Source organism: Balaenoptera ricei, chromosome 9 (assembly GCF_028023285.1).
Source record: "Balaenoptera ricei isolate mBalRic1 chromosome 9, mBalRic1.hap2, whole genome shotgun sequence".
In the NCBI taxonomy this organism is placed as follows: Eukaryota; Metazoa; Chordata; class Mammalia; order Artiodactyla; family Balaenopteridae; genus Balaenoptera; species Balaenoptera ricei.
Window position 1 is genome coordinate 52,496,740 of NC_082647.1, and position 15,665 is coordinate 52,512,404.

Genomic DNA, 15,665 nt, shown 5'->3' on the forward strand with positions numbered 1-15,665 from the left:
ATATTCAAGGTTGAAATAAAAGTTATTTTTGAAGTTGATACTAAAGGTAATTTAAGATGACTCAAACTTCTAAGATGATTAGAAATTAGTCTATTAACCAACAACTCTGAGAACATCAGGAAGATGTGGTTAAATAAACTCCTGTACTTTTGTCAAGGCCCTGCATAAATGGTACCTACACCTCCTGAAAGGATGACAGAGAATCCTTTGAGGTTGTTCACCAAACATCTCATTGGTGCTGGCTCCTCTGGGATCACTCCCAATCATCACAATCAACTGCAGGCTGCACTGTCCCTCACTGCACACCTACTATGTGTCAGGCAACAAGGCAGGTACTATCCGCACCATCACCCTGTTCCCGTGATTGCAAAGCGTTTCAATCCTGCAGCATTAGAACAAGTTTAAATTGATAACTCTTACTTAGCACATTAAAAAATGAGCCTGGATGACATACGATTAATTATATGTTATTCCACTCCGATTTTAAAAAGAGAAAAAGATTCTGTGTGATTTCACTCTGTGCTAATTTTTCTAATAGGCAGAAGAAAAGGCAATAATTTAGTTGTGGCACTATCATAATCCTCCTACCCATGAAACACAATAAAAGAATATTCCACTGAAACATCTCACTCGAAAGGCTGTTTTCTTTTATGATGATGGAAAATGTATTTGTTGAATTCTGATGACATCGTAACTGATTGCAATGTTCTGCATAGAGGAGAAAAAAACATTTTCTGTTGTATACACAGTAATAAGTAACCATCTAAGCATAATGCATGTGTATTAGAAAGAAAGAGGGGAACAATTATCTACCCTCATATTTGCTTTCCTGCCATCAGGGCACGAGGAGACTGTATGTGGGCCTACCTTCGGACAGCCATCTTTGCTTAGTGGGAAGAAGATTCATACCATGGTGTGGAAGTCCCAAACAAGTGCCGACCTTTCCTTCTCTTCATATCTGCTCCTCTGTCCAGACCCTTATGTGGCAGGGGAAAGAGGCTGGAAGGTGTTCAGGCAGCTAAAATATTGCAAAAGAGATAGCGCGGTGCCTCCTTCCTGAATTAGGGAGTGGAACCAACCCTAAGACATTTATTCTCTGAACTTGTAAGTTTGTCCATAAGATCATGACTAAGAACTCTCAGGCTGAGAAGCTGAGTCCTGATTTGGCCAAGTGGATAATATTGTTAGAGGGGCTGGTTTTCCCCCAGAGCCAAGTCTGTAGGAAGAACAGGTGGGACTTGAGGGGAGGGAATGTCTGGGAGAAAAGGGTTGGGGGTGGCCATGGGACTTGACTTCATCCCACATTGGACTCTCCCTTTAGAATAGTAACCCAGTGGTCCAAGCCTAGCACACAGTCAATTTCAAAGACTAGGAATCAAGAATAATTAAAAACTACTCAAAATATGTCTTGCTCTCTCATACCTGCAGATCCTCTACCTTACACTCTTCATCTGGCAGTTGGTGCTCTGCCTTCAAATCTCTGCTCAAGCAACAGTAGCTCCAGGAAGTTTGGCCTGCCTCCTCCAGTCTCACCAGCCTGGGGTGGGTGCCCCTTCACGGCTCCTGTAACACCTCCTGCCCACCTCCTGTTAGAGAGGGAGGAGGTACCTCTTCCCCTGAAACAGTGGATCACAGCTTTGAGCGTATTGAATTCAAAGGGCTTAAGTTTTAGTCTTGGCCAGTAGAGGCTTCTGGCTGTTCCTCCTCTGTTCTCTTTTACTACTTCCCCCTGCATGGAATGAAGCTGCTATTCTGATTGATTCTTGAGACCACACTGCACTGTGGGCAGGGATATTGTACCAGAAGGTAACACGCATTCACGAGTGTCCCTTCTCTTCCTTCCTCTGCTGCTGGATGTGGCAGGCTGGCTCTTCCTGTCTGTGTGCTGTTTGGGTACGTGGATTTGTGAGACTGGCACAGACCTCACTATTCCTGCCACTCCCCACCAGGGTGCTGAGGTTTGGTATGGGGGCTGGGCTACCCTAGAGGTTCACGCCTCAGCCAGGTGCCCTGATTCCGCTTAGGGCAGCCCTGCCTTTGGCTTCATTGGATACTTGCCCATCTGGTACTTTGTTCTCCATTTGCCAATTGATTGTTAAATCTATAGCTCCTTTGTCAGGAAACTGCAAAGGGAGGCATGATTAGTGGAAAGGAGGCCGCTAACATCCCCAAACTCTAACACTCCCATCTCTGCACTTCCAACAATGCACTAATTATCTGTCTCCCTCATTGGATGGCAAATTCCCTGAGAAACTATTACTGATCTTTGTATGCCCAGTGCTTAGTGCAATGTCCAATAGGTATTAGGTGCTCAAAAAACGCTAAGTGTGTGAATGAATGAATGGATGAGTGAGTTTGGCCATTCTTGGACCTGCTTCACTGATCCAACCCTGGCCACTCTGCAAGCTGATCCACCTCTGTGTTGAGCTCAGCTGGTCACCTCGCCCGGAATGTCCTCAATCCCAGCTCAACATTCACGTTCTCTTTGAAGACTTTTCGAGCTAATTCTACCCACACTCATTTCCATTTCTAAATGCCTTTTGTACAGTTTAGTACTTTGTTATTCTCTAATTTTTTTAAGTGTGCCACGATTATGTTGTTAACTAGATTATATATGACCTGGTCTTGATTTACTTCTTCCACGAGACATCAGCAGGCAGGGTAAAGTTTGAAATTAGAGAAGCTGCTGTCAAATCCCCCTAACCTGAATGCAGTGGGGAAAGTGACTTACTTTCCCTGGGCCTCAGTTTCCTCACTTGTGAAAATGGGGGGAATAATCCTCTGCTTGAATGTGTCATGAGCACTGAAAGGATCAAAATAAAAACACAATGGTGGGCTTCCCTGGTGGCGCAGTGGTTGAGAATCTGCCTGCCAATGCAGGGGACACGGGTTCAAGCCCTGGTCTGGAAGGATCCCACATGCCGCGGAGCAACTAAGCCCGTGAGCCACAACTACTGAGCCTGCGCGTCTGGAGCTTGTGCTCCGCAACAAGAGAGGCCGCGACAGTGAGAGGCCCGCGCACCGTGATGAAGAGTGGCCCCTGCTCGTCGCAACTAGAGAAAGCCCTCGCACAGTAACGAAGACCCAACACAGCCAAAAATAAATAAATAAATAAAATTAAAAAAAAACAACACAATGGCACCTACAAAAACACATACACAATTTATACCTCTTAGAATGTTGAATAAAGATAGGATCAGAGGAGAGCTTCATAAATTCTCCTACATTGACTTGATAATGACTATGTTGCTCACAGGCATTTCATTAATGAAGGTTGAATTATTCTTACTGTAATTCTAGCAAGTTTTATTATTATTATTTGCAATGATAGATGGGTGGTATGGTGCCTTTAAACTCATTCCAAGAAGGGTTATCAGGCTGAAAATGTTTCAGAAGTACTACTAGGGAATCTCTTGGAATATAGTTGTGCAATTTTTTCTTTTCTTTTTTTTTTTTTTTTTTTTACCATTATTGTATTTCTTAAAGTGAATTTTTGTTTCTCAGGGATGTCTTAATCCACTCGGGCTGCTATCACAAATTATCATAGACTGAGTGGCTTAAAAACCACACAGATTTATTGCTCACAGTTCTGGAGGTTGGAAAGCCCAAGATCAAGCACCAGCAGATTTGTTGTCTGGTGAGAGCTTGCTTCCTGGTTCATAGCCAGCATTGTCCTGCTATGTCCTCATATGATGAAAGGGATGAGGGACCTCTCTGGCTCCTTTCATAAGGGCACTGGAGAAACATTAGAATGCTTTATGAACAAAGAATATTTTGTATACCATACAATTCCCTAAGTCATGGTGTGTACAGGGTTTCTGTAAGCAGTTTTAAGACATCACATAAAAATATTTGTGCATATTTTTTATGGTGTGGTTCAAAGTACAAATATAAGATGAGGCCCATTTTCTTTGATTTAGAAATTACACATAAGAATCTAATAACATTAAACTAAGCCCATGCAAATAAGTACATGGAAGGAGTACTTATTTAATAAGTGAAGGAGAGGGGGAAGTTTAATAACCTTTAGCTAAATTAATTATCATACCCCATGTTGTGTGAAAAGATAATCATCCTACTCAGTGTGTTTCTGTTTATGACTCAAATTCTAAGAGTGGTGGCCTAAGTAAATGTGTAGATCTGAGCTGTCTGATATGGTAGCCACTGGAGACACATTGCTATTTAAGATACACTAAAATGTAAAACTCCGCTCCTTATTTGCACTCGCTACATTCAAGTGCTCAAAAGCCACATGTACCTAGTGACTACTGTATTCAACAGAGGAGATACAGGACATTTTGCAGAAAGTTCTATTAGACATCAGTCCTTTCTGCTGACAGCATAGGCTAACAAGGTTAGCAAGAATTCCATATGAATGGGGGAAAATGTTCAGTAAATTGTTAGAAATTAGCATTGCCCTGCTCTGTGTTTCCAAATATGTCTGTTGTTCACACACACCCACACACACCCCCCCGACAGCTGAGTCTTGGTCGTCATAAATCATATCTTTATATCTTCCATAGGCACTGTTTTAATATTGGTGAAACAAACCTTGAATCTGCTACTTGAGGGAGATTGTGATTTAATGAATAACTTCAAATAATTCTCACTACTGCAACAGCAGATTTTGCATTGAGGAGCATACACTTTTGAATGCATGGTACTTTATTTAAACGCACATATATACAATGTTGACAAAAGGAAATTCTGCAGAGGTGAGCAAAGGGGCTGCATGCATTGGGAGGACCGGCAGACTCTAGTTTTACAGGATGAAATAGGGGTTGAAAAATAGGCAAAGACCGGAGAGCAAGTTTCATTTCCCATCACCACATAGAAGGGTCTTCCAGCCTGTCAAACACAAGAAGCAAAGCGCGTAAGAGAAGCTTCCCAACTTCCTGGGAGCCTTGCGAGAGTGAGACATTCAGTTCTGAACTGAAAGATGATCAGAAACTGTTGAAAAGTCTGCTGTTGGCATTCTAAATAGGAGGCCATGTAGAATATCAGAGCGGGAGACAGTGGCATAATGTACAGAGACCCAGCTGAGTAGCTTTCACTCATGTTAACGGGAGTCTCAGGCAAATCTCAGAGGGAGTATTTAAAAGGTTCTGTATTTATCAAAGAAGCCAAAGAAAGGGTTCAATATTTCTGAAGATCAAAACTACAGGAATCACATGAAACTGTAAAAAAAAACCTTACTGTTATTCAACTCTGAATATGCTTCCTGTGTTTTCCTGCACGGCTTTTTATGTAGTAAGGTGTTATCTATTAGACTATAAAGAACCCTTTTAAATAAAATAGCATTCACAGGCAACTTCAAGGCTGTCAGGTTCTGTCTCCTTCTAAGTGCACATGATTGAGGCTGTCAATCAGAGTACAATTAACTATTTCATGCACCAACCGTGTGATGCATGGCCACAAAACAAACAGCAGCAGCAAGACTGTAAATCGGTCTGGATGATTATATTTCTAACCCTAAGTAGATATAGCGTATCCTAAACTTTTTACGGTGGCAAACATCATATGCCTATCAATGAAACATTAAAAAGTATGTATTGCTTAGTATTTAAAAACCACCCTTATGAGTGTTCCACCTGCTTCCCTTGCATTTGACGTTCAAGTCTTGGCTGGTACCGCCAGGGACAAGAGCACTGGAGTTTTATTTCAGTCCAAATTGTTGTTTCCTTCAGAGAGAACAAACCTGACAACTCTACACTTGCACCTTCACCCTGGCTGGCCATTTCACAAGAGAACAGAGGGAGGGTGGGAGGGGAGGCGGGTGGCTCAGAGGGTCACTGGCTCATCCTCTAGGGAGAACCCAATGAAGAGTGACAAGCCAGTCACATGTGCTGAGCAAGTGTTCTAGTGACCTCTTCTGGGGAACTTGGTTCTTGATGTTGTAGAGCTCTGGGTTTAAGGCGGACTAGCTAGCACAGAATTGGATAAACCATATGCCATGTGATCTTACTGGTGGGTAGGGGCAGGGGGCCTGGGACAGGAGAGCCAGTTATGGAAACGGAGGAGGACCAGGTATCTTTTCACTCACAGTCTTCGCTCAGGAGGACCCCAGCCCAATGTTTGACACCTAGATGTTAGAGGGCACCCTTCCTAAGGCAGGTCCACACTCCAAGAAAGCCCCAAGGCTCCAGACAAGCCCTAAGAATAATGTCATTCTTGTTCATTCATTGAATGCGATAAATTATGATGTGACATCAGTTGAACTAAAATATGTCAAAAAGTAAGCAGGAGTACCCCTCGATTTATCTACAGCTTCGTGTAAAACCAGGAAGACTGGAGTGAGAACCAGAAGGGGAATTTCCTAGGATGTGTAGATCCTCCACATAGGGTATAACAACTAAAGATGACCTCAGCCAAAGATGGAGAGTTGGTCATTTCAATGTAGAGATGGGCTGCTTACCCTATGCTTCCACAATCTAAGCCAGTGAGAAATTCTCTATAGAGTAATTTGAGGTTAAAGTCACTCATATTTAAAATTTCAAAGGAGCATCAAATAATTTGAGCCAGAAAATATTACCCCACAGCAGTTTAGAGATTTGCAAATGAGTGTGTGAAGAGAAAGGTCCTCCCTGCTCTGTTCACCACCCCTCTTTCTGTCCAAATCCTACCTGGTCTAGAAGACCTCATTCCAAACACCTCCTCCCAGCAGCCCTCTCTGATTTCCCTCTCCTGGGTATCTGAACTCTGCAATGATGTCCCCACACAAGCGTTTTCATACCTAGTTCTGGGAACATTTTCCGTGCTTTCTCTCATCAAGAGGTCTGAAATCAGTGTCTCAGGGCTAGATCGTTTTCCGTATCTAAAAAAAAAGCAGGGTGGGGGAGAGTAAAAGTCCTTTAAAGCAAGTTTGGAGGAACCATAAAAACCTTTAGGAAAAGAAAAGATTTGTGGTATTAAATATAAAAGTTATTTTCAGTTGATCATCCGCTAATGAGTAATCTAGGTGAATGAAACATACATGATACAGAAACATCATAAATATGATTTCAAATTATATATATATTTAAATTTTGCTTAAATACTTAATAGATAACTTAGCAGATTATATAACCCAACCAAAATTCCTAGTCAAATTCTTGCCTTTTTATATTATCACAAATAATACATATGTATAGTTTTATAACTAGGTGACAGGAAATAAATTAAAATACATCGAAGTATGATTTTAAATGTTTCCATAATTAGCTAATTGGCTTACAGTTCTGGTGATATACATCAGTTTAAATCTTAACAAAGAGACCAGATGATATTTCAGAAACAGGTCTATGAAAAACTCATCAGACTGAAGTTCTAGACTCACCTGTGTCTTTGAATCTCAGCTCTCCCATTTGTAAAAATAAAATCATAACTCCTGCTTAGATTAGAGTCTTGATGAATATCCAATGTAAGTCACAATGCTTTGAAAGTGACAGAGCGATACACAAGAATGCACATTACTGCTGTTGAAATGCACCCATTCTCACAGCTGTCAACAGATCCTGAGTCCATATTTATTTGGGGTGCCTAAAGCTAAAAGCCTTCTCTCATGCTGTGATTTTAATCTGCCCTGAAAATATGAAGGAATCCTTCTGGTCCATGGAAATGTTCTTGGTCTCTTTTCTCCCACAGCAGGATATGGATAGGACAATACATGAATTCAAGGTTATGTTTTCCTGCCAGGGTAGTATATGCTGCTGGCTCCAGGTAAGTGAGGGCACTAGTCTGTCTGTCTGTCTCTCTCTCTCACTGTTAAAGGATCTGACAAATCTACACCAAGTTGTATTTTTTGAGGAGTCGATTTTTCCCTTTCTCAGAAAGGGCATTGGACATCAGCAGCCGCTCTTTTCCACAAATGAAAAATAAGCCTGGCGTGGATTGATTAGCTGACAGATAAAACAGCGGAACAAAGCTGACGGAGGATATATGCTAACTGCCTATTGAGCACAATTAAATCTAAATTCTGGGGAAAGATTTCCTATTATTGCTCCTTTGCTGGAACTCAAGGGAGGCAAAGACAAAGCCATCTCCCCTGCCCCCATCATTTGTAAGATTTCCTCAAAGATTTTCTGGAGTTGTAGTATCAGGCTGCAGGCCGCTGCTTATATGTATTTATTCTGTCCATCAGTTGATTTTACTAATGCTAAAACTCTTGGGCAACCTTAACTCATTTATCTTCATCATACTCCAGTGAATTGAAGAAATGGCGAATATTTTCTCCAATTTACCATTAGAGAACCTAAGTCTGTAACAGCAGAATTTACACAGTCAGAAAGTGGTACCCAGAGCAGCACTGATGACTGTTCTTCCATCTCTAATTAATTCTGGATTATCCTTCTTCTCCACAATGCTTTAACTTTCAAAGATGGCATCTCCAGGGAAAAGATTCTTAAACCTGGCGGCATGTTAGAATCACCTGGGGAGCTTTTAAAATCACTGTAAAGCACAGCCCCATGCCCCCCACCCCCGGGGGAGATTCTGATTTAATTCACGAGTTCATTAAATATACTGATGCTGCTGTTACAGCCCAGCATCAGTATATTTTAAAAGCTCCCAGGTGATAACAATGAGAGACCAAGAGGGAGAAACTCTAGTCTAGGGCTAAGTTTCTCAATCTTGGCACTGTGGACATTTTGAGCGGGATAAGTCTTTGTTGTCAGGGGCTGTCCTAGGCATTGTAGGATGATTAGCAGCTTCCCTGGCCTCTACCCACTAGATGCCAGTAGCACCTTCCCACCCCATCACTATGACAAACGAAAATGTCTCCAGACATTGCCCAGTGTCTTGGAGAGCATAAAGTCAGCCCTAGTTGAGGATCACTGACCTAGGAGACTGTATAAATAAAATGTGGTAGATCAATGCTCTAGAATAAATGATGCCACCTATGGAAGCAATGAACCAGGAGCATATAGCTTTAGAACATGAACTGAGTAGAAAAGGGGAGGAAAGAGAATGATATCACAGTACCATTTATGCCAAATTAAAACGTATGTTCACAAATGTAATTTTCAAAAATACAAACATGTGCGTATGAGTGGATGTGTGTGGTGGGAAGATGATGAGAGTACAGAATGGAGGTGATGGGTGCAGATTATAAGCCTCTGAGTGTTTCTAAGATGGAACTTATATGAAGATGAGACAGAAAACTGCTTCAGGACCAGCTCCTTCCCACCTAACCTGAATCTCATCCCTTTCCCTTATTTTCTCCTCATCAAGGGTGTTGAAGATCACATTGAATGCTGATAGTGGTGACAACATCCAAAGATCAATAGGAGGGCTCCAATTTAATCATCCCTAAAAAAAAGTTGTCATGAAATGTTCTTAGTTTCATGATCTGTAAAATGGAGGTAATTATACTCACTTCAAAGCTTTGTGGTAAAGACTGAACAAAATAATGCCTAGGAAAACATGTTGAAATACTAAACCTTTATACAATAGTAAAGGTTTACAGCAATCATCTTTGAAAAATAAGTTTTACTGTATGCTATAATTATCAGACTAAATAACTAATAAAGGCTTTCCTAGAAGAAAAAAAACAATTTGTAAAAGTTCTTTTCTCTGGTCTGTATGATGGCATAAGCAAGAATTTGAAGCAATTAACTTTCTGAAAAGTCTATTAAGATATAAGACATTCTTGCTTCTCACTAATGAAAATTATCTGACTTCAGGGATCATAAACCAATACTATTCTGGCACTTTCATGTATTTCTGATTCTATATATATTGGTACTTTAAAAAAAGATTTTCAGGATGAAACAGCTTTCTGATGAAACAGAAAAAATGTTAAAAATTAAGAAATATAAATTCTCCCCACTTTGGATGCTTTCCAACTATTCCCTGAAATATAGTAAAACAACAAACAAAAAACAATACTTTACAAAACATAATTTGAATATGTTAAATAACATTAATGCTTGTAAAGAGCTCATTGTTTTTAGCTTATTAAGGTCATTTGGTCTCAGTAATTAAAATAAGATATTGAATGATTCAAAACTAAGATGAACCAATTTTGGAAACAAATTTTAATCCTATGTTATTTGTAAAATAGTTTGGATTTGATTTTTTGCTTAAGATTTGATGTTGAGAGTGAAATATGGCCTTTCATCTTAGCTTTCTGGGGGTTCAGAATAAAGAGGACAATTTCTCAGATTACATGTAATCCCTGGATTCACCCTAGAGTGAGTACACCACTGTAAGTTTCTCCTTAAAAAAGCACCAAGTGGGCATTTCCTTTTCAGAACTCACCTGCTATGAAATGGGAAAAGTCTCGCCATGTTAGATCAACTATTTTCTTGCTAAATATCTACTTATTAGGAGCAGAATTGTCAAGTGAGGGGCTGAGACTGCAATAAAACACTGTACAGGAGGGGAAAAAAGTAGTTCTATTTGTCTTTTCCTAAATACCGTCATTCACTTCGGTCTGGGCAGGCTGGAAAATCTGGCAATGTCTTTGGCGACCCAGCTGTTTCCTCCTTAGTTTGTGCTGTTGTTTTTCTAGATACCCTGCTCGCCCTTCTCCCTACAGCACCTCCCCGGCGACCTCCTGACCCCTTTCACGGGGTACTTTCCTATCCAGGTTTCCAAACAGAACCCCCAACTGCTCTAAGAACAAAAAAGATAAGGGAATGGGTGAGAGGAGATGGCCAGCCACCCAGCCTGGGGAACCCGAGTCTGGGGATCAGGATTTTGTGATTGTAGTTGCAGAGGGAATGTACTCAGTGCCCTGATACTTACTGATAGCTGAGTATGTGCCCGATACTGTCCTGCCCCGGGATACAAAGAAGAAAAAGAAAAGGTACCTGTCTTCTGAGATCCCCACGATCTCCGGGTGTGAAAGCGGGTTGGTCCCGGAGTCGTCGCTCCCACGTAGCCCACCTACCTTTGCCTGGTGATGAGATTGATGTAGTGTCGCAGCGCCGAGTAGTATCTGGCCAAGTCCTCCGCCGGCGCGTCCTCTCCGGGGTTGTCGGGCTTGGAAGGGTACGCCTCGGCCAGAGCGCCCAGGCACACGAGCAGGGACAGGGCGAGGGTCAGTCCGGACAGCCCCAGTTGCTTACTACCCAGCATCTGCGGACACCGAAGGGGCAGCGGAGGGGGCTTGAGGGGTTCAGAGGATACACACTCCGCACCTCCTTCCTCTGGCCCCCGCGCCCATCCCGCTGCTACCACCCCTACCCCACCTCCACCCCCAGTCCGCGCTCGACCCAGGCACGCAGAGGGAAGCGGAGCGTGGCGGGCACGACCCTGCGGATTTAGGTCCAGATCTGCTCTGGCCCTGCCCCGCTGCTCCGCCCGAAAATTCTGAGCAACTTTGGTCCAGTAGCAGAGCCGAAGATCCCGCGGTGAGAGACGCAGAGTTGGGGGAGGCGCCGGCGCCAGCGTAAAACACTTTAAAAAACAGATTAGAAGTTCCTGCCGCTGCGTGGAGGACTTACCCCTTTCCCACCCTCTTCCCCAAAGCCCCTGTTAGAGCAAAGAAGTTCCTTCTTCTCTACTTTTGATGGCTGAGAGTAGTACTTCGGAGTGGCAACTGCGGGGGGGTGGGGCGGGGAGGAGAGGGGAGAGAACTGCTCCCGGGCCAGTCAGTCTCAGATCGGATCCCAAGGATCCCGAGAGGCGGCAGGGAGCGCGTCTTCCAAGCTCCGGGGAGTCCTCATTCTGGGAGCGCTGCCTGGGAAAACTCCCTCCAGGCGGCGACCCTCGAGGAAACTGCCAGATGCTCTGGGATGCGGTCGTGTTCTCCCTCTTTATCCGCCTAAAGATAACCCAGAGGGACGACCCAGCCAGGAGGGTCGGGGAGAGGGCAGATGTACCATCAGAGGGGGCAGGAAGGAGCAAGTGGAATTTAGCCGCCGAGAGCGGCTGGCGCGCGTCGGAGCGCCGAGAGCCCGGCGCGTAGGGGTTGGGGAGCGGGGCACGACCCTCCCAGCACCCCTGGGATCTGCAGAAGGTGAGACGGCGCCCCGGGCAAGTTCACAGGCGCCCGCACTCCCTTCGCTCCCGCCAAGCAAGAGGGTCGTGGCACTCACGGTGGCTGGCGTGCTGGCGAGCGGGCGTGGCTGGGCTGCGAGCGCTGTGCAGTCCGGCTCGCCTCTCCGGGGGCTGAGAGCCGGCGGATGGGGTGTCCGGAGCAGGTCGCAACGGGGCTTTTATGGCGTTCCCTCGCCCCGGCAGGAGGGGCCTCAGGCAATCACGTTCGGTGACTCCCACCCCGCCGCATCCCACCCGCGTTGGCGGGGGAGGGGGGAGGGGGCTAGAGCCGCTGCCGGGCGAGATCGGCTCCGGGAGCCACCCACACACGGACTCGCCCGCGCCAGGCCCTGCCGCGGGAAGGGGGAGCTAGCAGGATGCTAGCGAGGCAGCGCGCTCCGAGGGCGCTGGACCACGCCAAAGTTCCTGCCCTCCCGCGGCGGCCAAACCTCGCCGTCCTTCACGCCCCATCTATTCCTGCCAGAGATAGAAGCAGCCCAGATCATCTTTGTCACCTGTCACCGGGACTACCAACGAGCTGGGCGCCAGGGTTGGGGGTACCCGAATCCTCTACTTGGTGAAGCCTCTCCGGGATCCGTGCGGCAAGGGCGCGGACACTGCTCCAGCGCGCTTTCGGGCGAGACTACTCGGCGCCCGGATATTCCTGCGCTTAAAGCAGGTCAGGGAGCCAGCCCAAAGTCCAGAACTAGAGGGTCCCAACTCCCCGCTTCTCCCAGGGGCTGCGAATAGGTTTCTGTGGCTTCGCCCCTTTTCCCAGCTTGTTTTTCGTGGAGGTCAGCCCTCCCCAAGAACTCGCCCAAACGCTGGGCGTCCGGGCGGTACCCGAAAGAGTGTAGCGACTGAAAACTCCTCAGAGGGGGGACACTTTCTGGGTTTGCTGAAAAAGAGCATAGTTTGAAGCTCGGAGAGACCCCTTAAAGCGCGAACGCAAAATATTGGTCCAAAGCGACCGGGTAGTTAAATTAACAGCAATTTCTCTTTTATCTGCTGGCCGTTGCATAGTCCCAAATAGGTTCAATTAACGTTGATTGAGAATGCGGGCTCTGATCGAAATGAAACAGGTAAAAAAACAATCACCATTAATTTGCACATCCCACTGAACCTGTAGAATGAATATGAAAGATGCATAAACTCTTTTTACAGGATCAGAATTTCATGTAGTGGACTAGGTCTTGAAGTTCCCTGAATGAATGCTTCTAGAAGTCTGAATCTTTCTGAATAAAAGGCATGTTAGGGAATTAAAACGTTAAGTTACACGTTATTTTAATGCTAAAATGACAAGTGAGTCTGTTAAACTGACATTTTGTTTTTGTGCTGTTTTGACAGCGTTGAATTAAATATCAATTACTGTGCAGCAAATCCTGAGTGTGTGTGTGTGTGTGTGTATGTCTCTGTGTTAGCAATTTTGAAGACCAACACCCCTTTCACTTGGGTGACTGCCTCTTTCCCCATCACCCCGACATATACCAGGAACACAATACCAGGCTCTCAGCTTTGCTCAGGGATGCTTATGTGAAAGAGCCTTTGGTAAAGTTAGAGCAGAACACTTTCTAACTCTGATTCCATTCTTGATAAGAAGAGAGGCACTTCTAGCAGCTGAACGGTTTTGTTTCAAAAATCGTGTATTTATATGTTTATTCTTAGCAGCTTTGTTGAGATACAATTAAGATATACTAGGTTACAAATGTTTAGAATATTCCATTGGGTATATTCTTACACAAATAACACCACAGTGAAGTCATCACCGCAATCAATTTCCTCATGTTCCTTTGTAATTCCTCCCTCCTGCTTCTCCCTACTCCCCTCCTACATTGATCTGCCTCCTGTCATTATAAATTTGTTTGCATTTACTGGAATTGCGTCATAATGCAATTCCATGGTATGTACTCTTTTGTCTGCCTTCTTTCATTATTATTATTTTCAGATCCACCTATGTCATTGCATGTATCAATAATTCATTTTTTAATTACTCAGTAGTATTTCATTATATGGATATATTTTAAACTTAAAAATCTATTCAACTGTTCATGGACTTTGGGTTGTTTCCAGTTTGGACTATTACAAATAAATTTTCTATAAACATGTTACAAATCTTTGTATGGACATATGCTTTTATTTCTCTTGCGGAAATACTTAGGGGCAGAATGGCTAGGTCGTATGGTAGATGTATTTTGTCCCACAGTTCACTGATGGTCTGTTTGTTTTTATATGTTTTGTTCTTTTTTCCTGTGTGTGTGTTTACTGGATACTTTCTACTGCTATGTCTTCAAGTTGACTAATCTTTTCCTCTGCAATGTCTAATCACTGCAAAGACCATATAGCTTTTATCTCTAGAATTTCAATTTGGATCCTTTTTATTTCTTTCATGTCTTAACGTGTCCAATCTTTTCTCTGACTTCTTGAATATGCATTAATAATAATTTGTCTACTACTTTTATCATCGGTGTCATTTCTGTGCTACTTTGGATTGATTGATTTTCACCTCATTATGGCTTGCATTTTCCTTCTTTGTCTGCCTGATAATTTTGGAAAGGATGTCAGGCATCGTAAATTTTACCTTGTTGTCTGTTGGATGTTTCTGTAGTCCTAAAACTATTTTTGAACTTTGTCCTGGGACACAGTTTAAAAAGTTGGGAGTAGTTTGATCCATTCCGGTCTTGCATCTAAGATTTTTAAGGTGGGCCCAGAGGTGGCTTTAGTCTGGATTTAATTTTCCCCACTCTGAGGCAAGCACCTTCTTCTTACTTTAACTGATAGCTGATGCCCCCTGAATTGTGAAGTTTTCCCCTCTGGCTGTTGGAACTATCAGCTGTTTGTGAGCACTGGACACTATTTCCTCTCATCCTTTTGTGCAGTTCTTTTCCTGGTCTCAGGTGGGTTCTTCATGTGCACGATCTAATCAGCAGTCCACTAAGTATTTTAGCTGGACACTCTGAAGATCCCGAGTGTTCTCTCTCTTATCTGGTGCTCTATGCATGAACTTCAGCTGTTTCAATTCCTCCCTCTGCACTGCAACCTGGATAATTTCTTCAGGCAGTGGGCTGAGACAATTGTAGGGCTCCCCTCAATTGTTTCCCATCTCTAAGAGATCACTGTCCTTTGCTGCCCAATGTCGAAGGTTTCGGGTGTTGTTTCAGGTATTTTTGTCTGGTGTTTCAGTTGTTTCAAATGGGAGGGCAAATCCAGTTCCTCTTTTTATTTCTTAACCAGAAGTGGAAGTCTCATAGTAAGGCTTTGGAAAAAAAGATGTTTCTGCTCATGGTCTGTTCGTCACCTCTGGTTTGGTCATGAAACCACAGCAATATAGGTTCTGTCTGAATCTACCTACCGAAACTGCCATCAGTAAGACCCTCCTAATTGCAAGCTGCAAGGACCTTTACTAGTTATCTGACTTACCTTCACTGTTGCCTTCACTGGTCTCCTCTGGGTTACTTCCTTGCTCTCTGAACTGGCCACAGTCTCCTTTGCTAACTTTTCCTTCTGTACCCCAAGCCCCAGCCTTAACCCTTCCATTCTGCATACACTAAACAAGAAAACTCATCTATTCCCATGGCTAATGAGTCTGAAATCTCTACCTCCAGCTAAGGGCTCATATCTGGAGTCCAGGGCTATATGTCCAACTCAGAAAATCTTGATCAAGCCTCAAGTTTAGATTATCTAAAATAGAGCTTCCAATAACATAA

The 15,665-nt window shown here is 43.8% G+C and overlaps 1 protein-coding gene across 1 annotated transcript; it reads right to left on the reverse strand.

Moving 5' to 3' along the window:
• Positions 1–4,664: 4,664 nt before the first annotated feature.
• On the reverse strand, positions 4,665–12,330 carry NPY (neuropeptide Y). Its single transcript, XM_059932754.1, has 4 exons — positions 12,021–12,330; positions 10,871–11,058; positions 6,734–6,814; positions 4,665–4,848 (listed from the first exon to the last, which is right to left on the reverse strand). Exons 2-4 carry the CDS (start codon positions 11,056–11,058, stop codon positions 4,824–4,826), a joined length of 294 nt encoding a protein of 97 aa, XP_059788737.1. The 5' UTR covers positions 12,021–12,330; the 3' UTR covers positions 4,665–4,823.
• Between the last annotated feature and the right edge of the window lie 3,335 nt (positions 12,331–15,665).